General features: G+C 36.7%; 5 protein-coding genes across 7 annotated transcripts; 3 read left to right on the plus strand and 2 right to left on the minus strand.

Annotated features, from left to right (window-relative positions):
* The first annotated feature begins 4,020 nt into the window (after nucleotides 1-4,020).
* Nucleotides 4,021-5,691, plus strand: LOC131000977 (40S ribosomal protein S25-2). The gene is made up of 4 exons (XM_057927129.1): nucleotides 4,021-4,214; nucleotides 4,311-4,385; nucleotides 4,501-4,635; nucleotides 5,327-5,691. Exons 1-4 carry the CDS (start codon nucleotides 4,212-4,214, stop codon nucleotides 5,438-5,440), a joined length of 327 nt encoding a protein of 108 aa, XP_057783112.1. The 5' UTR covers nucleotides 4,021-4,211; the 3' UTR covers nucleotides 5,441-5,691.
* Nucleotides 5,692-6,422: 731 nt separating this feature from the next.
* Nucleotides 6,423-11,060, minus strand: LOC131000978 (uncharacterized). Of its 2 annotated transcripts, none has more exons than XM_057927131.1 (4): nucleotides 10,712-11,060; nucleotides 8,928-10,189; nucleotides 8,717-8,742; nucleotides 6,423-7,478 (listed from the first exon to the last, which is right to left on the minus strand). In XM_057927131.1, exons 2-4 carry the CDS (start codon nucleotides 10,159-10,161, stop codon nucleotides 6,771-6,773), a joined length of 1,968 nt encoding a protein of 655 aa, XP_057783114.1. In that variant the 5' UTR covers nucleotides 10,162-10,189; nucleotides 10,712-11,060; the 3' UTR covers nucleotides 6,423-6,770. The 2 variants fall into 2 exon arrangements, with proteins under 2 accessions (XP_057783114.1, XP_057783113.1); XM_057927130.1 differs by having other exon boundaries at nucleotides 8,928-10,185; nucleotides 10,712-11,026.
* A 6,860-nt stretch (nucleotides 11,061-17,920) lies between these two features.
* LOC131000979 (adoMet-dependent rRNA methyltransferase spb1) lies at nucleotides 17,921-22,798 on the plus strand. Its single transcript, XM_057927132.1, has 11 exons — nucleotides 17,921-18,453; nucleotides 18,834-18,881; nucleotides 18,955-19,110; nucleotides 19,204-19,250; nucleotides 19,549-19,705; nucleotides 19,808-19,869; nucleotides 19,965-20,151; nucleotides 20,591-20,680; nucleotides 20,956-21,095; nucleotides 21,189-21,312; nucleotides 21,618-22,798. Exons 1-11 carry the CDS (start codon nucleotides 17,980-17,982, stop codon nucleotides 22,596-22,598), a joined length of 2,466 nt encoding a protein of 821 aa, XP_057783115.1. The 5' UTR covers nucleotides 17,921-17,979; the 3' UTR covers nucleotides 22,599-22,798.
* Nucleotides 22,799-23,149: 351 nt separating this feature from the next.
* Nucleotides 23,150-24,543, plus strand: LOC131000981 (syntaxin-112-like). 2 transcript variants are annotated; one of them, XM_057927135.1, is made up of 3 exons: nucleotides 23,150-23,282; nucleotides 23,407-23,467; nucleotides 23,538-24,543. In XM_057927135.1, the coding sequence occupies exon 3, from the start codon at nucleotides 23,548-23,550 to the stop codon at nucleotides 24,397-24,399; it is 852 nt and encodes a 283-aa protein (XP_057783118.1). In that variant the 5' UTR covers nucleotides 23,150-23,282; nucleotides 23,407-23,467; nucleotides 23,538-23,547; the 3' UTR covers nucleotides 24,400-24,543. The 2 variants fall into 2 exon arrangements, with proteins under 2 accessions (XP_057783118.1, XP_057783117.1); XM_057927134.1 differs by having other exon boundaries at nucleotides 23,203-23,467.
* A 74-nt stretch (nucleotides 24,544-24,617) lies between these two features.
* On the minus strand, nucleotides 24,618-26,980 carry LOC131000980 (laccase-11-like). The gene is made up of 6 exons (XM_057927133.1): nucleotides 26,744-26,980; nucleotides 26,501-26,652; nucleotides 26,171-26,415; nucleotides 25,950-26,078; nucleotides 24,933-25,859; nucleotides 24,618-24,845 (listed from the first exon to the last, which is right to left on the minus strand). The coding sequence occupies exons 1-6, from the start codon at nucleotides 26,828-26,830 to the stop codon at nucleotides 24,715-24,717; spliced, it is 1,671 nt and encodes a 556-aa protein (XP_057783116.1). The 5' UTR covers nucleotides 26,831-26,980; the 3' UTR covers nucleotides 24,618-24,714.
* Nucleotides 26,981-26,996: the final 16 nt, after the last annotated feature.

The following is a 26,996-nucleotide window of genomic DNA, read 5'->3' on the forward strand; positions in this document are numbered from 1 at the left end:
TTTTGACACTCGTGAATATTTATTCACCACTTTTCCCAACATGTTTTGCATACATTATTTAATTTAATAAAAATAAAAATATACGTATATATAAAGAGAATGATTGTGCAATGAATGAAAGTTAAAAGATTATTTTAAAATAATGATATTTAAGAATGTCATGCACGTAGATTAACTCATTTTTCTATTATATATAAAAATAGGTCAAATTGACCCGTGAATCGTGAATCCCATGATACTTTTAAAATAATAAACCTAGTCTATAGGATTAAGCTATTTCCTGCGTGCAATGAAAATATTAAAAAGAAACATTTGTCAAATGTGAATACTTAATAAGCTATGGAGCATATATTAATGCGCGCAATTCAAGTCTATGAATGATGAGTAAGTAGATACTTAATATGGTTAATTAATTATCTGAGGTTTAAAAAAATTTACCTAACAATTTGAACTTATTAACAAATATTTACTCAAGGTATTGATTTGACAACTTATTATCCATAGCCTTTGTTGAAATTTAATTATAATCTTCGTGGCTCAAACAAATAAGAGTAACCATCATCATAATCTCTTCTAAGATGAAAGAAAGCATCAACATTTGAGAGAGAGAAAAGTGTATACAAATAAAGGTTGAAAGAATCGAATGGAGAAGCTACATGTGGAGGTCAATCCTCCACCCACTATTGGAATGTCAAATCAAGACCTTGCAGATTTTATAAATTTTAAATCAATTATCGTAAAATCTACTTTTAAATATTATAAATTTTTATAAAATAATTGAATGTATTGTGAGTGGAATAAGAGGCTCACTTTATTGTAAGTGAAAAACTTATCAAAAATAGATTAAATATATTTTATAAGGACGGATGAAAATGATAAATTGAATATATTTTATAAGAACGGAGGACGGAAATAATAATATTTAGGAACTACTAAAAGATAATTTTTTTTGCTTTTTGTTTTTTTGAGAGCGTGCGCCAAAGCAACAATGATTATCTTTTATCTCAAAAAAAGAAAAAGAAACAAAGATCTCGAACCACACGTCTATTACTACAGCAAAGTTTAAATTGTGTGGGTGAGACATAGAAACTGTAAGCTTCTCTTTTTTTTTTTTCTTTTTTTTCTTTTTTTTTATTGAGAAATCTAATAGGCAAATGTGTTTGTAGATCGTTTCAGTCAGTTGTTAACATATTAGTATATCATATTGACCCAGTAATAGATTGCCATGAAGGGCCGTATCTGTGCTTCGTGGGGCCCTAAACAAGAATTTAAAAGTAGGTCTTTATGATGTAACTTTTTTTTACATAATATTTGATATCTAGCAAAACATTTTAAAACACAACTTACAAAAATTGCAAGATAAATAATAGACAATTTTTTTTAAAAAAACTTTTATGCAAATACAATACAATTTTAGGAACAAAAGTATCTATCAAGTCTGTGTAATTCAACTGATTGAAACAATTAAATGAATAAAAAACAAATCAAAATAATTAAATCGATACAAAAATAAATAAGATTGAATAGATATTCACAGACTAATATTTTAATCATCCATCAAATAAATTATTATAGTAAAAAAATATAATGTTACACAAAACACAACAATATTCTGGATGCTAAGTTGCTAAACCAAAAAACAAAGACGTAAATATAAATGAAAAACAAATATAACTAAAATTAACGTCTGTTGGGTAACTTGATTTCATAAATATGAGGAAATATTGAATACATATATATATATATGTGTGTGTGTGTGTGTCAAGTTACGGCCCCGGGCCATAACAAACTTGACAATAATATTAAAATATGCTTTATATATGTACGGATCATCGCCTAATAGAAGATGAAACGAATAAAAAATTACTCCACAAGTGGATGCGACTTCACTCTTAATTAAGAAAGTGACATCTTCAAATTATGCACGTTAGGGTAAATCTTAATCTTAAGATCCTACAGGATAATAAGCTTCTAATATAATATGAAACATATGTGCGTGACACATTATATTTTTGAGAAATGTATATATATGCTTCTGAAAAGGCATTATATATGGAAGAGATAAGGATACAGACAGGTAAAAGATAACCTACTTGCTATTATTAATTGACTATCAACTCTCTATTATATTGATAATGTAGTATATTAATTAATTGTTTGCTTAAAATTGTTTGATTCGTTGTATTTTTGTTTGAAAATCGTTAGATTCTTATGTGACATAAGGTAATATGCTTGCACAAAAAAGATACATGCGCAATGCAGATGATCCAAATAGTTGAGTGCCAGTCTAGGGCAATTTATGAATTATTATTGTACAAGACCAAGATTAGAGATGGCAGTGGATCTTGGACCCGGTCCAGATCCGTGGATCCAGATCCGTTTTTACGGATGTGGATCTCAATTTTTTGGACCCGATGGATCTGGATCTGGATCTGGATCTCAGTTTTGAAAACGGATCTGGATCTGGATCTTGAAATTTTAGATCCGGATCCGGCCCAGATCCGACCCGTGGATCCGTTTTATTTTATATATATATATATATATATATATATATTTAGTTTATTAATAATATTAACTAAATTAAAAATAATAAATAAATTATATTCAAAAGAATAAAAACTAAAAGTAATTAGATAAAAGTATTTTGTGTCATATTTTTCATGATGGAAATTAGATGTTGTTGATTTTGTGAAATTTTTTAATTTAATTTAAAAATAGTAGATCCATGGATCTGGACCCGTGGACCTGCGGATCTGACGGATCTGGATCTGGATCCAAAAATTTCAGATCCACGGATCTGGATCTGGATCTAGTATATGAAAACGGATCTGGATCTGGTATTGGTCAGACCCGGTCCAGATCCGGCCCGTTGCCATCCCTAACCAAGATTTATCCCTTAAACTGCACCAATAAATAGTGGCTGCTTGTTTTACTTTGTTATAAATAATTTTTTTATTTTTGAAAAAAAAAAATATGTACACGGTGGATGAATACATTTTTCTGTTGGATTCCATTGCAAAAATATGCTCTCCAATTTTTCCTTTTGAGTCTTTTTTTATTATAATCGTTAAGCATCTTTTCAACAATAAAATATGATTAGGCATATTCATGTGGGGTGTGTAGTGTCCATGATGCACTTACAAGGCCTAAAAAAATCATAAAATTTATTTCATAAACTTATTTGGACAAACTGCTAGTCGATAAAATGGATGAATTTATAATTGAAAGTCATGAATTTTAAAGTTCACCAACACAGAATGGTCGTATTTTTTCCATTCATTTTAAACATGTTTTTTGACATAGTTTTGCAAATTAAGTAATTGACTCGAATCATATGAATCGAGAATTATTTAAAACGTGCGTCAATATCATCATTCATCAATGATAAATCCATTTAAGATCTCCGTGCCGGTTTTCTTTTTGCGTATAAGACCTTAATTTTCCCACAACTACGCGTGGAGAATAAGAAAACTTAAATAATTATCTAAAAAAAAAAAAAAACCAAATAATCAAATGTTATTTTTTTTTGTCTCACAAGGTAAGCTGTGACTATTTCTGAGATTTACTTTAAATATATATAATACTATATATTAACCTATTATTTCTTAAAATAATTAAAATTTTAGAATATCCCAATATCTTTAATAATTTCAATTATTTGAGCTAATTTTGTTTGATTTATGTCTTGTTAAAAAAATAGGATTAGAAAAATTCGAAAAATAATGATAAATATATTTGATTATATATCAAATCATAAAATTATGAAATTAAATAGCACGATGATAAATTTTACAATCTCAACTGCTAAAAATATGACGTTTTCCCTCCACACAAGTCAAATTTTGAGAATGGGCCTAAAAAATGATAAAGTCCAACTACCCAAAACATCTATAGCATTATTACATACGAGTCTTGGGCTGGTTAAATCTATTTGAGAATGTATATTTTTATGATATAAAACCTATTTGAAATTAAATTAAGAGGTGGGTTCCAAAATTGAAACTGATATGTGCATGATCATACTGGAAATAGTGGGCTGGTTAAAGCCCATTAAGAATTTTTGGCGGCCCACCTCTAACCCTAACTCTGTTAGGGGGTGTTTACAAATAAAACCCTAACTACTTCCCGCAAAGCCAAATCCGTCTCTTCGTACTCGCCTTCTCTGCAGATTTCCGCCGCCGCCTCACACACGCTGCGCAACCACCTCAGCCATGGTACGTCGCCGCCCCTCTCAGCCTCGGTCTTCTCTTACCGGCACTAAATTCCCTTCTCCGATCGCTAATTCGGTTTTTTATTTTTGAGATTTGCAGGCGCCGAAAAAAGACAAGGCTCCCCCGCCGTCATCGAAGCCGGCGAAGTCCGGCGGAGGCAAGCAGAAGAAGAAGGTTATAGCCAATCTATTCGACTTTTTCGTTTGAGTGCCTTTTTGATTTGGTACTCAGCGTATTGAATGGATATCTGATTTTGTTGGAATTGTTGCTTGAATTGTAATTATTGCAGAAGTGGAGCAAGGGAAAGCAAAAGGAAAAGGTGAACAACATGGTTTTGTTCGATAAGGGTACGTACGATAAGCTGCTGACAGAGGCGCCCAAGTACAAGCTCATCACTCCATCCGTTCTCTCTGATCGTCTCAGGGTAATTTCATCATATCATTGATATGCCTGGTAGATTAGATCACTATAGTCTTGTTGGTTCTTTTGCATGATATATGAGATCAATTATTTTTGTTCTCTGTAGAATGTTTACATCGCTTGTAAGTCGTATTGGGCTTGTAACGATATACTGTCAATTTTGTTGTTTGTATTGTTTGTGGTCTGATGATATATGTTTATTTGGAGATTATAGTTATTCATTGTTTGTTAAATTCATGCCTGTTTGTTAGGCTGCCATCTCTAACATCTTGGAGATTTTTCTAGGTGCATGTATTGGTATGCCATATCTCGTGTTCTTACTTATCTTGTTTATTGCTGCACTTATAGATTGAACTACTCGAATAGATCATATGTTACCCCAATTCAATAGTGTGTTGGTCTAGTGTTTGAGGGTCTCATGTTTGAGTACACTGTCACATTATTTTTAAGTGTATTTGTTTATAGACTAAAAAGTTATTTGTTTCTGATTATATGATTTGACCATGGACCTCAAGGAGATATTTTCTGATTGCGTTTCTACATTGCTGAGTGGGTGCTTTGGGTTTCTCTTTCATATGTTTTAAGTTTTCAATGTTGATCTTAGCTCATTCACCAAAGTAATTGCTATCTTTTCTTTTGATTCTGAAGTTGCTTTGATCATGCTTGTTGATTAGTTGTTATTGTTCATGTAACAGATAAGTGGATCCCTTGCAAGGAAGGCCATCAGAGAATTGATGGCAAGAGGTTTGATCAGAATGGTCTCAGCTCATGCAAGCCAGCAAATTTACACCAGGGCAACCAACACCTAGGTGTAGTTTCGTGGGATCGAGTAGCTCTGGATGGGTTTTGTCAAATTAGTTCTCTCTTTCTTTTAGCATTTATGCTGTGTTTGAACTCGGGAAGATATTAAGCTTGGGATGTCTACTTTTTACTATATGTTATTACCTGAGCATACAATTGTTGAATTCGTTCAAAGTGATGTTTCTCTTTTGTTGTTATTGCAGTTTTTTTTTGTAGTTTTGCGGTTGGTCATATTAATGAAATGCGCACTTGTTGGAAAGCCTTTTGGTTGTTTTGGGTACTGCCCATGTCCTAATGTAATTTCTTGCTAGCTCCTTTTCTGAATTTTCCAATAAGGTATGATGGTTGTCATGAGTTTAAATGGGAATGGTTTAGACATTCGTTCTTATGGCAATAATGGGGTTAATGGAATAAGCATTATTATTATTATTATTATTATTATTATTATTATTATTATTATTATTATTATTAATTAAATAAATAAAGTTAGTTTTATTAGAAAGAATAAAATTTTGTTTTTGGTTAATTTCATGTTCTAGGGAATAAGTTAAAATACCATGGGGAGGGGTGGGATGACTTATCTCATGTTTATGGGAACCAGCATTCTCTTGGAAATTGTACCAGCCATAGATTGATTTTATTAACTTTTGCTGGTCCAATTATTTTGAAGATGTAGAATGAGAAAAAATTTAGATGCAAGGGTAACATGCAATTTCGGTTATTTTGTTTTAAGGCTCTAATAATTGTCGGAGTTTTGTTGCGCCATGACAACATATCATTAACCAAGTCATTTTACAGCAACATATCATTGACCAAGTAACTTTAACAATAGTTGAGAAAGTTGAGCCCTATTTCAAAATGATTCGACTGAATATCTCTCTCATCGTATGTCTTATTGTCTTATAATAATATGATGATTCTACCATTGTCTCAAACTTCATGTTCATCTCTGTTTAATGCCGACTCTGGGTAAGACAAGATACAATAGGGTGGAGAAAGAGACCAAAAGCTTATAAAGCACTCTTATTAGTAGAAACCATACATTTTAAGTTTAGACAAAAATGGGCTGCTGACTGCTAGTCCCACTCCTTACACCTACCTATACATAACTGGAATTCACACGCCAAAGAAGACAGTCTCCACACTAGTTGAGATGCATACTTACAACTTGGGGAAAGAGGCACCAGAAATGCATTCAATGAGCAGTGGCCGTGAGGCAGTCTAGTTGAGTATTATGCATGCATGTAGCTGTTGTCACCACTGCTTCATCAAAGGATCTTCTGCATATAGAAAACCAAGTGAATGGATCTCCATGAAGCAAATATGGTTGGCATTCTTCTATAAAGCGTTTGTCTTCCAAACTGTCAAAGAGCCCTTCTTCTGGAGCTCGCACGACTGAGAACCACCAGTCATAGACTTCCCCATCAGTGCTATAGCCGCAGTGCTGGGGAACTGCTTCTTTTGGAGGTCATCCATTGAAGATTTCAGATCTTGTGGTTCACAAACTACTCGTGTTTCAGCTTTCTTTTGGGACATTTGCGACCCATTACAGAGCCACCTTTTTATCCAAACATGTGAAAGCAACAACTCCTTGGTCTTCTTCGGTAGGTCCGGTGAGAAGTGCTCATCATCCTTGGTCAAGTTTCCACTTCCATCTGACAAAAATGTTTTTTTCCCATGGTGCTCTTTTGGAGTTGGTTCCGAGCAAACGATGCTTTTGTTGAGTATACTTCTGAAAAGCACTCTCTTTTTTTCATGAGATAAACTTTCAGCCAAGTTAAAGGTCTTTGTGCCTTGACTAGAGCAATCAGATGAGTTCTTGAGACGTTTGATCCATCTGGCACTTGGAGTAGATTTTTGTTCAGGCGGCTCAGCTTGGGACAGGTGCATGTCCATCTCCAAACTCTGAGTTCTCGAGGAAGTAGGCATGTCCCCTGATGAACTTGCAACTGCTGGTAGCCCAGAGCTTGTCCAACGGCGCCCAACCTCTCTTGAGGAAGAAGCAACATCGATCCAAGGTGATAGATTATTGTCAATATTGAGAATCTGGAATTCATCCATAATGTTATGTTGCACCACATGTAATTCTAGATACAAGATTTACAAAAACGAGATAGAAAGAATACTTGGAGAGTAACAGTAAAAACCAGCTTCTGAAACATATGTCTGAGCAAAAACAAGTAGAAATCTTGGAGAAAGCCAGGCAAAGCATATCATCTATTTCTGCTTCATGCAGGATGCATTCATCTGCATACGTATGGGTCCAGACTTTGGTCTTGGAACCCTAGACTTCTCTCTCTTCACAGAAGAGGTCCATCGCTTGGATAGTTGGATGTCCCAAAGGGACTCTTTTTCTACAACTTAAAACACTAAAAGTGTGTTTGTTTTCCCATATTTAACAAAAAACATATTATCATCATATCAATAATCCTCAGTTTCAAACCAAGGCATTCATTTGTATAGGATTTCCACTAACACTAACATATTAAAGGCTCGTTAGCTACGTGGTATGGGATAATGTGTGATATCTTTGACTGAGATGTCTATTAATTTATTAGATATCAATATCATATTTGGTAAGATATATTATAAAATCTAAATGTTTTGTGTTACGTATCACAGGTGTGATAGCAGACCATTTATTTTTAAAGGGCTTTGATTTTTGAAGCAAATAACATATCAGGGTGCTATAGGTATCTATTCCACCTTTATCATGTTTGTGCAAGATAATCACCCCCTTACAGATTTATAATCAGCGGCAATTTATATTTTACCAGGAAATTCTAGCAACAACTGGAGTTAGGACTGTCAAAATTATCAAATATTCAACAGCCAACGAAAAAATCATATGTTCACCAAAAGAAAACGTGAGATTTACAGGAAGACACAAATTCCCCCTCATCAGTTGTTTTGACAGGAACACTATGAAATATTTAAGTTGTCCGTGCTATGCAGAACTTAAAGTGGGTGCCCTGGGTGGGAATCTATACCATAGCAGTATTAAGTTGACACACTGCAAATACGAATATATGCATTGCAAAATCCCATTGATTGACTGCTGGTTAATGATCTAGGTTCTAAGAAGTAGAGCTCTCGAGGGATTGAACACTGAAATCTTCCTATGCTATTAAATGCAAATATCACAGAACTGCAGAACAATAGACATGCTGCAAAAGTAGGCATAAAATAGTTCACTGGATGAAAGATTAAACTAAATTATGTAACAATATGTTGGAGAGTTAAAATGTACCACAAGAAAAAAATTACTTTATTGGCAATATTACCTTGGTTGACTGCATAGAATTTACACCTACAGGAAGGAAAAGACAATTAATAAAAAGATTGTATTCTCACAATGTAAAAGATTTTATAACAATAGATGTTACTTATATCTAAACACCACATCAAGATAAACACATCAACTTTTAAATATGATTTTGAAAAGCTATAATAATAATAAGGGTAAATCATGAAACAAAAAGTGTGAATACATACCGGAATTTGGTCTCTCCTTAAAAATGTCCATGACCGTAGTGTCTGTTTGAGCTGATGATTCATTCTTTGAAGCAACCTTAGAAGTTCCAATACCAATATCCCCAACATTTCCATGTCCTTCACTGTTGGAGGAACTAATTGGTTGAAGCTTCACTCCTTTATTAGCTTGAACAGGGAAGGGATCACTGGATGAGATTCCATTCATTTGAGCAATTAACCTTCTAAAAGCATCAGTTTCTCCAGATACATTGACATCAGTCTTTTTTGTGATTAACAGGCTGTGAGTTGTCTGAGAAAACTTAGGAAAACCTCCAGGTGTGGCGTCTATAGAGTCCACAGTAGTGCAAATTCTCATTGTCTTGTGAACACTGCTTGGGAGATTCTGGAAAGGGTAGCAGTCATAGCATGACGCCTTTTGTTCATTCTTCTCCGGAGCTATGCATTGACTCGGAGGCAATGAGGTACTATGTGAACACTTCTGCATCCTTTGGAGCCAACCTTGGCCAGATTTCAACTGATGATAGTTATCCCAAATTATATCTGCTGGCGGGGAGTGCTTCTGGCAGTGTTCTTGTCCTATCTCTGGAACTTGAGTATTGGGAACAATAGAAGGTCTACTTATCGACGGGCACATCACAGCTTTCCCTTTCCCTTTGTCAAACTTGTATCTTTCAAGGTCATGATATGGCACTATATGTGTAACAAATCTTTCCTGAGAAGGAATTGAAGCCAAATAACTTCTTTCATTGGCAGGTTTCTTTGAAGTGCCTTCACTGAAGAAATGATATCCTCTTGAGGAACTTTCCTCTGCAGCTAGAACCCCAGAGGATAACTGAATTCCACCCTTACAGTTAATGCCTTCGCCACTACCAAGGTTGTGATCAATGATTGACCTTCTTGCATGAATTTCATCAGGGCATTGGCCATTTTTCATTTTAGCCCTGCACAATTCATCAGCGCCCAAGCCTTTTGAACTCATTCTACAACTTTCAGTATCACCCTCTATTTTTCGAGGATCTTTGGCAGACCTAGAAGCCTCCATTTTCATATGATCATCCCTAAGCACAAGGTCAATATCCTTATCCCCACAAGCACCCTCATCTTGTCTTTGATTTGCTGTTGCACTACTGGTTATCCTCATCCAATGAGCCATCCAAAGAGGCTGATAAGATTGCACACTTTCCCTACTCTTCCTCGTGCTATCATTTGTCGACTGCATCGCTTGTTTAGACATGCTCACAAGGACTGGACTGCACTTCTACCTTCAGATATTAAAGCAATCTTAGCCCAGAAAATATAACTAAAGAAGACAACCATCGGAAAAGAAAATGAGTGAACAAGAAACTCAAAACACGTAATAATACACATAAATTTACCAAAACTAAAAATATGTAAGAAGTAAGAACAGAAGAAAGCATATCATCTTTATTCATCATAAAACGCGATCTAGTTAGAAACAAAACAAACTTATAACATTATCAGAATTTCCATTTCACAATAAACAGAAAAGCCCTGCTTCAGTTTAAGGTAAAAGAAACACTAAATCGCAGACCAGTCCCCGAAATATGAAATACCGAAGCAATCTTCAATTCTCCTAATCAAATCTCCGAATACAAAGTTCAAAATTCAAAGCGCGCGCGCGTGTGAGAGAGAATACACCACGAAAATTTCCTCCACAACAAGCAGTAAACATAAACAGCTTGCAAAAAACAAGGTTATACTTGCAAAAATATAAGAATTAACAAATATCTTAAAACAAAATCATAGACGTCTGCTGAATTTACCTCTCGTCTCACACGATTCTCAAGATCTGCCCCCGAAAAACAAGAATTGAACCATTGTAGTTGAAGAAAGAGTAGAGTAATAGACAGAAATCGAACTGAGAAACAGTGTTGGACCTGGTGATTAAAAAAAAAAAGTACAAACAGCAACAACCAATAAAGCAAATTGTGTGGCTCTGAGGGTCGGTGAATATGTGGTGAAGTAGTAGTAGTGTAGGTGCAGGAGACACAGAAAATTCTTCTCTTTAGAGAGAGAGAGGGAAGGTTGAAAAAGGAGAACAAAATTGGAGCCAAGCTTATTGGCTTTTGTATTTTTGCTTTATGCTTATTATTACCAAGCCGACAGTCCCCACCTGTTGTACACTTTTTGTAACTTTATACAACTACTATATTTTAAAAATATTCCCTTAATTAAATCAGAGCGCCCACAGTGGAACTCGATAGAGGGAGACTCGAGTCACCCCGAGACCGGGTCACTCACTGCAGCCTCGTCCGTCTCAAGGCTGACCTAATCTATCAGGCTTGGCCTGATTGTCGTTGGAGAGCGTGCGTGCTGAGCACGCGTCTATTTAAAAAAAATTGAAATTTTGAAAAAAAACGATTGTTGCCGATTAATTTTTTTGTTCTTTCTCTCTTCTTTAAATATTCCTATCTTTTTCAATTTTCTTCTATCTACTCTATCAAATTCTCTCAAGAAAAAAAAAATAGACCCACACAACCCTAATTGGTACGACCCAAATTGGGTTCCCGACCTCTCCGGCGGAGACGATTATCATCTCGATTTGGCCGGTATCAACTTGGAGGAGGAACCTCGTCCAAGCGGCGAGGAGGAGATGTCGGCCACCCATTCCGCGTCGAAGCCCTAGAAATGAGGGCGGCGGAAGACTATGGCCTTCAAAGAGAAGGCGTCGGCTCCTATGCCGGAGGAAGGAAGAGCCACTCGGCATACCTGGGCCGGATATGCAGCTATGGCATTTCTCCCATATTGGGCAATACACGGTAAAATCAGCCTACCAGCTCGCTAGCTCTCTCACTCTCGACCCCACGTTTTCTGTACAAGGCCAATGGGGTCACCTTTGGCGCATCAAAACACTACAAAAGGTGCGTAACTTTCTCTGGTGGGCAGCCCGCAATAATCTCTGTACGAAGGAGAAGCTCTTATCGAGAGGGGTGGTTGTTGGTGGTGAATGTGGGATTTGCAAGTCCGGTTTTGAGAACTTATGGCATATATTCTTTAGCTGCTCTTTTGCTGAAAAGTGTTGGTGGCTGAGCAACATAGCGCCTTATATTGAAGAGGTTAAGCATCGATGTGAGTCTTTTGGGCAGGCCCTCTTCGATATTATTGCAGAAGATGGTGATGCTCGAAAAGTCCAAGTGTGCATGATCTTATGACAAATATAGAGGGATAGAAATTATGCTGTGTGGAAACATGCTCACCCCATCCCCGCTGGATCGGTTCTTGCTGCGAAGAATAGCTACGATGAATGGCATTTGGTACAGTTGAGGAAATCCCCCAGGCTCCGTAATGCCTTTTCAGGAGCTATTTGTGAAGGGTGGCACTCTCTCCCTTCGGGGTGGGTCTGCAGTAATGTGGATGCCGCAGTTTTTACAGAAAGCAACACCATGGGTTTAGGGATGGTCATCCGCGACCACGACGGGAACTTTATAGCGGGAAAGTCCATCAACATTCCGGGCATGCGAGCAGTGGAGGAAAGAGAGCTTATGGGGATCAAAGAGGCACTCTCATTGATGAAAGATGAGGGTTTTACTCAGGGGCGAGTAGAAACCGACTGTAAGCGGGTTCATGACGCGATTAGCTCACGGGAAAAGAACATCACGAAGGTGGGTATCATAGCCTCCCACTGCATAAATGAGCTATCGTTTTTACCGGGAGTTGGTGTTTATCATATCAAGTGAAATAGGAATGCTATTGCTCATTACCTAGCAAAAGTTGCGAGAGATATCAATGCACCTCATGTTTGGAATGAACCCCCGTTCATGTGGTGAGTCATCTCCATATTCCATGTTCGTGTGCTTAATAAAATTATCTCTTTACCCTAAAAAAAATTGTGTCGTTCATAAAGTGACAATAATATTATGAACGAAGAGAGTATTATATTTATGAACAATAATTACCCTCAATCTACAAGACGGCGGAGAGCAACTACTAGAAGAGATTCAAATTTTCTTTATAACAGGATTAAGCCTTAACCTATGTGGCATGCTTAGAATTGTCCCATTTCGATAATTTACCATATATAGTCTTCGTCATTTATTAATTATTTAACTATTACATTCCATATAAAGATTCATTAATCTTAATAAATATAATTAATAATAAATGTGCTATATATATATATATAATAATAATAATAATAATATTAACTTACATATAATCTAAATTAATAAATTTTATTATTTATTTTATCTCGATAAAAATTAATCTTAATAAATATAATTAATAATAAATGTATATATATATATATAATATTATTATTATTATTAACTTACATATAATCTAAATTAATAAATTTTATTATTTATTTTATCTCGATAAAAATTAGATTTACATGTCTAATATACAATAAATGATTTTAATTGAATGTTAGTGATTAGATGTATATTTGTTATTAATTTTATATTTTTCAAAAGCGTATATATTATATGTATATGTTGCAATATATTATACTGTGTGAATTTATATATATATATATATATATATATATATATAATATTTATCTTCTTAATTTTCAATAAAATCAATTTTAAATTGAGTCTGAATTGAGACATGCATGTGTATGTAAATTACAAACGGGTTCGGTCATTGATTTACATGTTTGAATAATAAGGCACAAATTCTATAAATTGATTACTTTAAAATAAAATCTTATTTTATGTCTATCAAAATAATTAAAATTTTATTTTTATTTTTTATAAAATATATCCGTACATTTTATTTGTATAGGAAATAAAAATATATTTTCATATCTAAAAATTTTATTTGTTTCAGTTTCGTCAATAATAATAATAAATAATAATAGATAAATTATGAAATTAGTAATGCATAAATGAAGAATTTAGATAAAGAACAATAGAGAATATGATGTTAAAATACATTAGAAATCTTTAATTATGTATTAAATTTATAATAATCTCAATCGAGTGAAGAATTCATATAAATCACCTCATTTCACATTGATTTTTTCTATAAGGTTTCACTAAAATAAAACTTATACAAGAAGAAGCTCTTGCTCTCCAAATTATAAATCTATATTTAATTGGCTGAATGATTGAGACTAATACAATTTGAATTGCTCCAAACGAGATGATTATCGGAACCCAATTAAATGATGATACTCACAAGTTAAATTTGTTCTTTCAAACTCCAAACGAGATGATTCTTGAAACCCAATTATAATATTTGAAGCTAATAATGCATAAAAGTTTATCAAGAGTTTTTCAAGTTCCATACAAAATGATGTTTACTGATGTTAAAAAAATTGACGCATAAAAGTTCATTTTTTGTATTTTAAGGTCTAGACGAGATGATGCTCAAAAGTCTGGTGTTCAAACATTAGATGTCGTCTTCCGGGCTTTAGACGATGATATGATCCTACAAGGTGGTTCAAATGAGATGATGCTCAAATGAAATAAAATCTTCAATATTGACATTTTTCCAAAATATTATTAAATAAAAATTTATATAAAAAGAATATTTATTATTCTAACAAAAGGTTAACATTTAATTGAGCAATATGATTCAAATTAATATAATTTCAACTATATTATCTTAAATTAATAAATTTAAAAATAATTTATATATAAATAATTATTTATACAAAAATAATACTCCCCCGTCCCCCAAAATTATGCATGGAAGTTTGTAGTAATGATAGTGGAAAAATAGTTCCACAGTGAGGGTATTGTTAACTAGATTATGAATAAATAGTGTGAGTTAAAAGGGTAAAATTATAAGAATTATATGTGGGGTAGTGTCTAAAATATGGTATGCATAATTTTGGGGATCGTACCAAAAAGGAAAGGTATGTATAATTTTGGAGGATGAAGGGAGTATCATACTATAATTAAAAATAATTTCCTGTCGAATTTCAACGGGTTACGCACTAGAAATAAAATAAAACTTATACAAGAAGAAGCTCTTGCTCTCCAAATTAAAAATCTACATTTAATTGGCCGAATGATTGAGACTAATACAATTTGAATTGCTTTGTCAATTCAATTTGACCAAATTTATTTATATAAATACACAATCTAATTAATTTAATTTAAAAAATAAATTGGTGTAATTAAGTAAATTATTTCTTCAATTTAATTTGGTTATAAAATAATATATTTTGTATAAATTTTTTTAAAAAAAAATTGGATTCAACATAGATTTTTTTTGAAAATTTATCAATTAATTACTAAATAAATTAATACAATTTGAATCTCGCATAAACTTTCTTAAGCTACACACAAGATGATTTTCAGAACTTAGTTATGATATTTCAAACTTCATATGAGATAATGTTCACGCTCCACATGAAATAATGCACAAAAATTTGTCAAGATAATTCGACTTAGTTGTGGCCATTCAAAGTGCAAATCAAATGAGATGATACTCACACGTTAAATTTGTTCTTTCAAACTCCAACCAAGATGATTCTTGGAACCCAATTATAATATTTGAAGCTAATAATGCATATAAAAGTTTGTCAAATTTTTTCAAGTTCCATACAAAATGATGTTTACAAGTTAGTTATGATGTTAGAAGCTCCAAATCATACAATCTCACAAGTCAGCTTTGATTTTAAAAGCTTCAGATAGTGATGTTAAAAAAATTGACGCACAAAAGTTTATTTTTTTGTATTTTAAGATCTAGACGAGATGATGCTCAAAAGTTTGGTGTTCAAACATTAGATATCATCTTTCTTTCGAACTTTAGATGATGATATGATCCTACCGGGTTCAGACGAGATGATTGACGAAGCTGTCGTTTGAGCTTCGCGCAAATAAAATATCTTGTGCCCACAACTAGACTAGCTAGTGGTAAGTCCAGAGTCGAATCCACAGGGAACTGAGCAGTAACTTCTCCTGCAAGGGTGTCACTAAAAAGGTTTTGTATCCTGCAGTGTTCTGACCACAACGTGCTTATGGGCAGAACAGGGTTTCCAACTAAAACTGAAATAACAAGGTAGATAAATCAAATAACAAAACAATTCTGATTTGGGTTTGAATCACTAAACATGAACTGGACACTCGATCATTGGTGCAAAGATAAATCACTATACTCGCATACTAGTGGTTATAGGCATAAGAATTGTTGTGCCCCTATTGTCACTCGTCACGCACGCAAAAACCCCTCGCCCAATCTATCATTTCAGTTTATGATCCCTTAGAAGGGTCAGCTAATGGAAATCAACTACCCCGGGCAACATCCACGCTCTCTGCGATGGTCTATCGCTAGTTGTGCTTTGCCCAGAATGCTTTAAGAACTAGATAGACCCACTTGACTCTTACGCCGATATTTCACAGCAGTCACGGCTCCAACACTCGTTATACTATTTTGGAGGTCGATGGCAACTCGCATTTTGCCCAAAGTATTACTTGTGGCCAGAACTCCCTAGTTAACTAGTGACCAATTAATTAACCAAGTTGTTACAACCTTTTTGGAATCAAACCTAGTGTATCGGGAATATGCTCATACAGTTGTTATGCCCAAATTAGACCTCTCGAGTTAAGTGTTCATGCTTAGATCATCTTGCCCAAATCAGAATATAAAACTTAGCCAAACATAAAGTAAATAACAAAGGCAAAAGACATAAAAGAAAACATAAAGTAAAAACTGAAATAGAAACTTACTTAAGACAAAAGGGTACTTACGGCCAAAAGTGCCGCAGAAAACATGAACAGAAAATTAAACTGCTATGCCCATAAGGGGCGACTACTCCTACCTAACTATGGAAAGTAAAACTACAGCAATGGTCTCTCAAAATTCGTCCTCCACTATCTCTACTCTCCTGAATGGTTCACAGCTATGTGGTATTTATAGACATGAGTTAAGGCTGCGCAAGCTGGGCCCAAAAGGCGTGGGCTGGAATTAGGGCTCCTTCTGCCCGAGATTGCATCCAGATCTGGAGGCTGATTTGTTCTTATCCAAACCTCAAGGGATAAGGTTTTTGGATTTCTTTCCTTATCTACATCCTCTGCACTCTTCTTCTTTGCCCCGTCTGTACCTTCTGCCCACGATCATCTTCTGGTGTAACTGGGTCCCGAACGGTACTTATGGGCAATGGGTCGGTTTTGCCTTGAGCAACTCCAAACTTTATCTAAGCTTTTGTAACCTGCTGCAAACTCCAATCGATTTTGTATTTGTGCTCACACGTCTTCCCCGAACCGAAGTCGCATTATGCCCAGAATCTTCTTCTGATGCAACTGAATCCCGCGCGGTACTTATGGGCAAAAGGGTCGATTTGCCCAACATCCTGCTTCTCGGACTTTTGGTCTTCAAAACAAGCTTTTGAGTGCCCCAAACTCCTCTGCTTCAAACTCATGCCTCTTTCGCAGAATGCAGCAGCATTATGCCTTAAAAGCATGTTGTGCCCAAAGAATGAGCCTGCCCTGGAACTACGCCCTCCCAGGCGACTGACTCTAGCAAAACAAAGGAAAAAGACTCTAGCTAGACCTAAAACAGACACAAAAAACGAGCACAAACATGGTCTCATCAATGATACCCAAATAAAATAAAATCTTCAATATCAACTTTTTTCAAATGATTATTAAATAAAAATTTATATAAAAAAATATTTATTATTCTAACAAAATGTTAACATTTAATTGAGGAATATGATTCAAATTAATATAATTTCAACTCTATTAACTCAAATTAAATAAATTTAAAAATAATTTATATAAATAAATATTTATATAATTATATAATTTAAAATAATTTCCGGTCGAATTTCGGCGGGTTATGCAATAGTGCTTCTTATAGCATGTTAATGTTAATGTTAATGGTGACGAGGAAGTGATTTATTTATTTGATTTTTTTGGTTGGGGGCTACGCAGGGTTATTTATTTTGGGGCTTATAATTATAAGTAATAGTCCCTGTAGCGAAAAAAGACCAGTGAAAATGTGACCAAGCCCAACAAAATAAAGAAAAAGAAAAGAGAAAAAGGGTAATTTGGTAATCCCCGCTTAAACCCTAAAAATAAAAAACCCAAAGAGAAGAGAAGAGAGGAGAGGAGCAGATTGATTGATTTTGGGAGAGATGGGGAAAGTGAAGGGAAAGCATAGGTTGGACAAATACTACCACTTCGCCAAGGAACACGGCTACAGATCGCGTGCGGCTTGGAAACTCGTTCAGCTCGACTCCAAATTCCGCTTCCTCAACTCCTCCCGCTCCGTCCTCGATCTCTGCGCCGCCCCGGGAGGATGGATGCAGGTCTGCGTCGAGCGCGTCCCCGTCGGCAGCCTCGTTGTCGGCGTCGATCTCGATCCCATTCGCCCTGTACGTGGCGCTGTCTCGCTGCAGGAGGATATCACCGACCCCAAGTGCAGAGCCGCCGTCAAGCGGGTCATGGCGGAGAACGCTTGCTCGGCCTTCGACCTCGTCTTGCACGATGGCTCGCCCAACGTCGGCGGCGCCTGGGCCAAGGAGGCCACCAGCCAGAACGCCTTGGTTATCGACTCCGTGAAGCTTGCCACGGAGTTGTTGGCCCCTAAAGGAAATTTTGTCACCAAGGTACCTATAATTTGAGCTTTTGTTTTGTATTTGCTGAATTATTATTGGTTAATTATATTCAAAATTATGCTACCATTAATTGGTGTTTGTGAGTTGAGTTGCAAGGAACTGTGTTTTGATCATTAATTTGGGCTTTTGTTTTGTATTTGCTGTATTATTTATTGGTTAATTATATTCAAAATTCTGCTACCATTACTTGGTGTTTGTGAATCGAGTTGCAAGGAAATGTGCGTATATTAGTGTTGCTCTTGTTCTTTGGGATTGCATATTCTGTACATAGCTATTAAACTTGTGTCTTTCTGGACGTTGGGATTGCTCTTGTTCGTAATAAGATCAAAACAACTTATTCTTACTTCTCTCTCTGTTATCTTTTTTGGCAGGTATTCAGGTCCCAAGACTATACTGCCGTGTTGTATTGCCTTAGACAGGTACTAATTTTTCATACGAGCACAATTGTACTTTTCATGCACGACATTCTGTGAGCTGGGATGTACTTTGCAGCTATTTGAAAAGGTTGAAGTAGACAAACCTGCAGCTAGTAGATCAGCATCGGCTGAAATTTATGTTCTAGGCCTTAAATATAAGGCACCTTCTAAGATTGATCCTCGACTTCTGGACTTTAAGCATTTGTTTCAGGGAGGAAAGGAGCCTCCAAAGGTAATTGGACATTTCTTTGATTGGTTTTGCTGTATCCTCTTCTGCATTGACTTCTTTTGAGGGTACTCATACCTATGCAATTGACATTACCAGGTTGTGGATGTGCTGAGAGGGACAAAACAGAAACGCCACCGTGATGGGTAATTTTGATCTCATCTTATGCTGCCAAAGCTGAGCAATTGCCTTATAATAGAATATGCTACCGTTATTAAATCATTATTTTTTTGCGGACATTAGTGTTCTCTATAAATATGTGGACTCGCTATTATCCTAATTAATCCCATTTGGACCTTTGTTTTGTAACTCACCAGATAAGGTTTCTACATGCATTGTTGTTCCATTGCATGGCCTTTGTGTGGAGATTATGACCTTTGTATAGATGTGCATTGATGCCCATGGTTAGTTGTCAATTTTTATAATATGTTTTCTGATCTGCAGGTATGAGGATGGTGACACAACTTTGAGAAAGTTGAGCACAGCATCTCAGTTTATTTGGTCTGACAACCCTCTTGAAATCCTCGGTTCAGTCACTTCTATAACCTTCGACGATCCTGATTCTTTGCCTTTAAAAGATCATACACAAACAAGTGAAGAGGTATGTGTAACTGTTAGTTTTTGAAAACCCTTTTACCCCTTATAATATCATTAAATGATCATATGACAGTTGTATTGCTTTGTATTGTAAAACAATGGACAGGTTAAAGCTCTATGTGATGATCTACGTGTTTTAGGGAAGCAAGACTTTAAGCATCTTCTAAAGTAAGTCTGTGTATGGCAAAATATTTGTTAATAGGTGGACTACTTGTGTCTCTCCTGAGCTTCTGTTATATGAATGGTTTGCCTTGCTCATACAGATGGCGCATACTTATGCGGAAAGCTCTTTCTCCATCCGAGAAGACTACTTCTGCTCCCTCCACTGTTGAAGAAGAGAGCAAGATTGATGAAGATGAGAAACTACTTAATGAAATGGAAGAGCTAACTAATGCCATGGACCGGAAGAAGAAAAGGGGAAAGAAACTTATAGCTAGAAGACTAGCCAAGGTTCTTGAACTTCTTCCCTTTATTTATTCACTTATTGGCATAAAAAATATAAGTATGCACTGCCATCATTTACTTGTAAACAGGACGAAGAAGTATGATATATTGAGCCCTATTTTTAATCTGTTGCCAGGTAAAATCAGAGTAGTAATTTTACCCTAAATAAGGTTTTAACTTGATACAAAAATGGTTATGCATAGTTTATGTTGTCTATGCGATCATATGTGGCTTATAATTAGGTTATAGAATAAATATCACTCAATGGTGTACAACTGATGTAATATTACATTTCCTATGGTTATACACTTGTAAAGATCTCCATTGCTGATGTGATATTGCATTTTCTTTACCTAGTTTGGACATCTTCTAATCCTTATTTACCCTTATATTGCACCCGGAGGTCTTTTAGCTGTGACTTAATTTTCTTTTGTCCTATTTTCAGGACAAAGCTCGGAAAGCATTAGGGAAACAGATGGATGCAATTGAAGATGGTTACATTGATATGGAGCTGTTTTCTCTATCCTCCATTAAGGTACTTCATTCACACGCATCCATTGCCATCTTTATCTTAAGTTCGCAATCGTATCTTATGGTTAGCGCCATTCCTTGGACCATCATTTTATCTTAAACTATTATAAGAAATCATGAAATCTCCCTCGACTCTTAAACAAAATGGGAAAAATACACACTCAGGTGCAAAAAGAATGGTAGTCTGTTACACAAGTGATTTTCATTTGGGTGTTTTGCAAAAGCTTAACTTTTTTCAGTTTAGAACCATTCTGATTTTTTCCTGATTATGCAACTTAGGAGAAGAAAGATCTTGTGGCTGTTGATAATAATGAATTTGATGATGATGCCGGTGAAGTTGGGAACAGTGAAAGTGAAAGCCAAGATGATACTGAAGAAAGCTCACATAGTGATTTGGATTCTGAGGAGGAAAGAAAGCGGTAATTGTTCTTTTGGTGGCTCCATTTTACGATTGAACTGAATGTCCCAGTTAACTCGTACCCCTGTGACGGAATGATTGATTCTACTTTCAGGTACGATGAACAAGTGGAAAACTTACTTGATGAAGCATATGAAAGATTTTTGACTAAAAAAGATGGAAGTTCAAAACAGAGGAAGCGGTCAAAGCAAGATTACAAGGATGATCAACTCTTGGAGGTATTTGGATTAGATCTTCCCTCTATTCCTCTTTGTCAATATGTCCCTGCCCCTCTACCTACTGACCAGTGATTTTTGTGAATTTGCTATTTGAGTGCTTTGTAAGATGTGGAATTCACATCATTTCTGTTTTTGATATGCTTGTTTCTGCTCTTCTCAATGTAAAACTTGTTTTTGGTCCATGATATGATTTAAGTTTCACGACGATGATTCACATGCTATGCTTACAATATAAAGATGGCATACAAGCCACCATAGATTTGTATTTTACAGTTGCACATAGTCATTTGCTATTGGTTATGCAGGGTGACGATGATACAGTGTTGCATTCGGATCAAGACTCGGACAATGAAAAGGGCGATCGTGAAGCAAATCCTCTCATGGTACCACTAGCAGAAGATGCACCAACTCAAGAGGAAATTGCAGCTAAATGGTTTAGTCAGGATGTGTTCATGGATGGAGATGAACACAAGAAATTAGATAATGATGACAGTGAAGATGAAATGCAGGTTGATTTGCCAGTTGAACGCCCCAGAGTTTCAGCGAAGAAAATAGAAGTTTCTCCTGAGCAGCGTGTTCGTCAGAAGAAGGCAGACAAGGTAGATGATGGTTTTGAAGTAGTGCCTGCCCCAGCTACAGATTCAGATGATTCTTCATCTGATGAGTCAGACGATGATGATAGCATTGAAACAAAGGCAGAAATACTGGCTTGTGCTAAAAAGATGCTATCGAAGAAGCAGAGGGAACATATGATAGATGATGCTTACAACAAGTACATGTTTCACGATGATGGGCTGCCCAAGTGGTTCCTGGATGAGGAAAAGAAGCATCGTGTGCCAGTCAAACCCGTGACAAAGGAAGAGATAGCTGCAATGAAAGCACAATTTAAAGAAATCAATGCTCGGCCTGCTAAGAAGGTAGCAGAAGCCAAAGCCCGTAAGAAACGAGCTGCCTATAAGAAACTAGAGAAGGTCCGGAAAAAGGCTAATACTATATCAGATCAGGCCGACATATCCGATCGTTCCAAGGGAAGAATGATAGAATCCCTCTACAAGAAGGCAACCGCAACAAGGAAACCACAGAAGGAGTATGTGGTAGCGAAGAAGGGTGTCCAAGTTAAGGGTGGCAAGGGGAAGGTCGTCGTTGATCGACGAATGAAAAAGGATGCGAGGAAGAAGGGAATGGGCAAAAATGGCAAAGACAAGAAGGGGGGGAAGCAGAAAGGTAAAGGGTCGTCTACCAAGGGTTCGGGAAAAGGAAAGGGAAAGTTTACCAAATCCAGGTAGAGAAAGGAGTTTTAATCTCAAGTATTTAGAGAAAGGGAAAGCTCTCACCCATATTAGATGCCGGGGATCAAGAATTCCTATGTTTAAAGTGGGGTTCCATTTTTGTTGAAATTTTTGCGTTACTTATTTGTCTGTACCGACTTTTGATAATTATTTAATTTAATTACTGCTGTTATAAAAACGTTTAACTTTTTTGGCTACGTTGAAGACTTGATCAACTGATTTAGTTGAATGGCAGAAATGAAACGAACATCCATGTATCAACATGAAAATTCCCTAAAGAACATTGTATTGAATCTGCCAAGTTATACTCATTATTAATTTCACGAGTGTATTTGGATAGCTGACAATTTCACCCGAAAAATTGAAGAAGGCTTTATGCTGCGATATGAAAAAAATCTATTAATGCTTTAGGAAATTAAGATATTTCACAAATACTTTTGAACACCGAAATATCTATATTTTTTTTCAATATGTGTAACGTTAAAAATTACTACTACAGTACTACTCTACTATGGCCACTTCCTAAGGGGCAAAACAGGCATTTCCGAAAATGGTAACGGCTACTAAATAATTCATTTCGTTCCCACATTTAAATTTAGAAAATTCCAACGGAACGCACCGCCCTTGCCTTTGAACTCTCTTCTCTCAGATTGCGATTCCAGTTCTCTTCTCTTCGAAAAGGTTGTTCATCTAATTCCTCATTCTTGATACAAACTGCAAAGTATTCTTCTTTTTCTCGCACTCTGTTTTTGGTTGGTATCATCATCGTCTACTCTCTTCCTTGATTTGGATATAATCGTTACAGGCTGATCTTGAAGAAATTGCGTCCAACAAATAATATTTTCTTGTCCAGTTTCATCTCTGTGGTAAGTAGAATTCCCACATATTTTCTTAATTTCCGTTTCTGAAGAATTTATTTAGTGAGGGGTTTTGCAGAAGCGGGAAGATGAATGACCTAATGACGAAGTCGTTTCTAAGTTATGTGGATCTGAAGAAACAAGCGATGAAGGATGTAGAAAGAGATGTGGAGATGGGGCAACTCGAGCCTTCACACGAAATGAACCTTTCTAAATTCTTGGAAGAAGCAGGCGCAGTGAAGGCCGAGATGGAAGAAATCACCAACCTCCTCCTCCATCTTCAACACCTCCACGACGAGACCAAATCCGCGCAAAGCTCCAAAATCCTCCGAGGCCTGACGGATCAGATCAACTCCGACATGGTCACAGTCCTTAGAAAAGCCAAAACCATCAAATCACGCCTTGAATCCCTCGACAAGTCCAACGTGGCTAATCGCAGCCTCTCTGCAGACTACAGAGAGGGCGGCCACGTGGATCGTACAAGAACCGGTGTGACTCATGGGTTGAGGATCAAGCTCAAGGAGATGATGAACGATTTTCAGTGTTTGAGGGAGAAAATCGTGCAAGAGCATAAACAGGGGGTTGAATCGAGTGATGGGATGGTTGAGAGGGCGACCTCGGATGGCCGGGTTGTGGTGTTTGATGGGAAGGGGGAGTTGTTTGAGGAGAATCGGCAGAGGGACGAAGCGGTCAAGGACTTGCAGAGGAGCTTGGTTGAGCTGCATCAAGTTTTTCTTGATATGGCTGTGATGGTTGATGCTCAGGCTGATAATTTGAATAATATTGAGCAGAATGTGGTGAGCGCTGCCTCGGATGTACGGGGCGGGGCCAAGGAGCTCGATCGTGCTAGCCAGATGAAGAAGAGGAGGACTTGTGCCTGCTGGATTGGAGTGGTGCTGCTGGTCTTGATGTTGGTGTGCCTCATTGCCATTTTCTTCTGATTTTAAAGAATCACTGCAATTTGTTTGATGATTTCTTTTCATCATTCCATAGTGTTGTGTTTATGTTGGATTTTTATTCTTTTTCTTCAACTATGTAATCACTCATCTTTTCTATTGAATACAACTTCGAGAATTTTGAGTGCATTTTCAATACTTTTTCATATGAAATCTTGAGTGTTAGTACTAAAAATGCTGGCAAATTCTTGTGCTGTGAAATGTTGAAAGAAAAGATATTTTGTATTTTATTGTCTTTCCTCATGCATTTGGCATCAAGGAAAAAGATTCAGAATAAACAATTTCTCCCCAAAATAAACATTAACAATGTGGAAGATCTTTAGGTGGAGGCCGAACTGCATGATCTTGATCCGGTCCATCCTCGACTACAAACGCCATCTTCAAGCCCCATCCAGTATGAAGCTCCAAGTGACAGTGCATGAACCACACACCTTTTGAAATGACAGCAAATTTTTTCTTAGAATTTGAGAAACACAAGTGAAATATGGTTAGAAAAGGTAGTAAGTCAAATAGCCTACCTGGATTGTCAGCTCTAAACCTTATGGCAGTCCAACCACCAGTTGGGACACCAACCGTGTTTCTCTCAGGAGGGTCAACCAGGTTGTACTTCGCAGGGTCTTTCTTGGGGTCGAAGTTCCCAATCCCGCTTCCAACAACGAAGAAATTGTAACCGTGGAGATGGAATGGATGGGACTCCACAGAGAGGAGGTTAGTGTCCTGCAACACTAGCTCCACTGTTGAGTTGAATGCTATCTTGCTGAGTCTCGGTAGTCTGCTCCGTGTCGTTTGGAGGTTCGTGAATGTTGCACCGGTGTAGTTGAAGGGCGTTTGGGGGCGGTCAGGGAAGTCTGCAGTGAAAACTCCCTTGAGGGAGAAGTAATGAGCTTGCAACAACCCAACTTGAGGCATCACAAAAGTGATGTTGTTCAAGGATGCTGCGAGTTGTGTCCCATTCTGACACGTTGGGCACGGATTGACTCCCAACCCTATCGTGTAGAAGAGATGGCGGTCGACCTTGAGTGGCACGTTGCAAGGGAAACGGGGCGAGTTAAGGCTTTTTAGTTTGGCATTGTAGTTGAGAGCAGAGGAGGTGTCATTTAAAGCAGGTAAGTGAGGCAGGGTTGGAAGAAGTGTGTTTGGAATGCCTTTGTATTGCAGTATGGCTATGGCAGTCCTATTGTCTATAGGAAGCCCTGCATCCATGAAGGCCCTTGCAGCCATGAAATATCTGCCTGCAGCTTGGTTTGCTCGAACAAGCACGTTCGTGGTCTGGCCAGGTGCGATCAAGATTGCCTCAGTTGAGAAGGGCTTTGTGTACACTGCATCCACCTCAACCACTGTCATGCTGTGCCCGGAGATGGCAAAGAAAAGCTCGTCATTAAGTGCAGCATTGATGATACGCAGCAGGTACGTCTTCCCTTGCTCGAATTCTATGGCATAAGTATCTGCATTTCAAGAATCATTGTGATCACACACAACTTCACCTCTAAAATGAGTCCAAAACATACACAAATTTAATGTGTCGAAGCACCTACGTTTCTCCGAACAAGGGAAGAGTGGCCCTGGCTTCCCATTGATTGTGTGAGCATCAGACATCTTAGGAGGTAACCCTAGTTTCTGCCCTTGCTTAACAACCTCTTCAACATCATCATTCCACCACTCTCCTGCACACACAGACAAACACTCAACTTTTTTTAGCATTGTTACAAATAATCAAGAGGATCTTATTGCTTGTGTTTGAGAAACATAAATCAACCTAGGAGTAAATTGAACTCAAAATTGGGCTTTGGGAAAGGATATAGAGTCCCTTGTTTAGGCATGATAACAATAGCACCATAAACAGTTGCTCTGAGCCAAAATATATGTGCATGCCACCATAATGTGCCTCTCTGTTCTGTCACATTCATATCATAGGTGTAGCTCTGCCCCGTCTGAACCGGACACTGTGTTATGTAGGCCGGCCCGTCTGCCCACCCGTTGCCATACTGCTTCAATCCATGCCTACAAATTCAAGATAATGCAGATTTAGACCAAGATATATCATTGCACAAGTTGATTGAGTTTGGTTAGGTTTGAGATCTTTCACCAGTGAATTGACATGTTATATTGTGCATGGTTAGTAACGTTGATACGGAGGCGATCGCCTTCTCTAACGTAGATCGTTGGCCCGGGAAACATCCCATTCACTGTCACCATTGGCTTTGCATGGCACAATCTGCTCACATTCTTCACTTGAACCTGAAAATGTTGATAAAAAGCTTGATATATTTTCATTTTTTCAGCTATGAGAATCTAAAAACGATGATGATGATGATGATCTTTTACTAACATCAAAGTTGTATGTTTTCACTGCAGCTTCGACGAATCCAAGGAGAAAACATAAGAAAAAAACACCAAAAGCATGTGTTCTCCCCATTTCCACTTAGCTTAATTAAAGTCCCTTGCAAATTTGTGATTTTGGTTTGTGTTTCTTTAATAGGAGGGGTGAGTGGGGAGAGGCCATCAATTTGTTATGGAGGAAAGGTGGTTTTTGATGATTAGGTGAAGAAATGTGAGGCTTCTAAGCAATATATATTTTTTGA

The sequence above is a fragment of the Salvia miltiorrhiza genome, chromosome 8 (genome assembly GCF_028751815.1).
Source record: "Salvia miltiorrhiza cultivar Shanhuang (shh) chromosome 8, IMPLAD_Smil_shh, whole genome shotgun sequence".
Taxonomy (NCBI): domain Eukaryota; kingdom Viridiplantae; phylum Streptophyta; class Magnoliopsida; order Lamiales; family Lamiaceae; genus Salvia; species Salvia miltiorrhiza.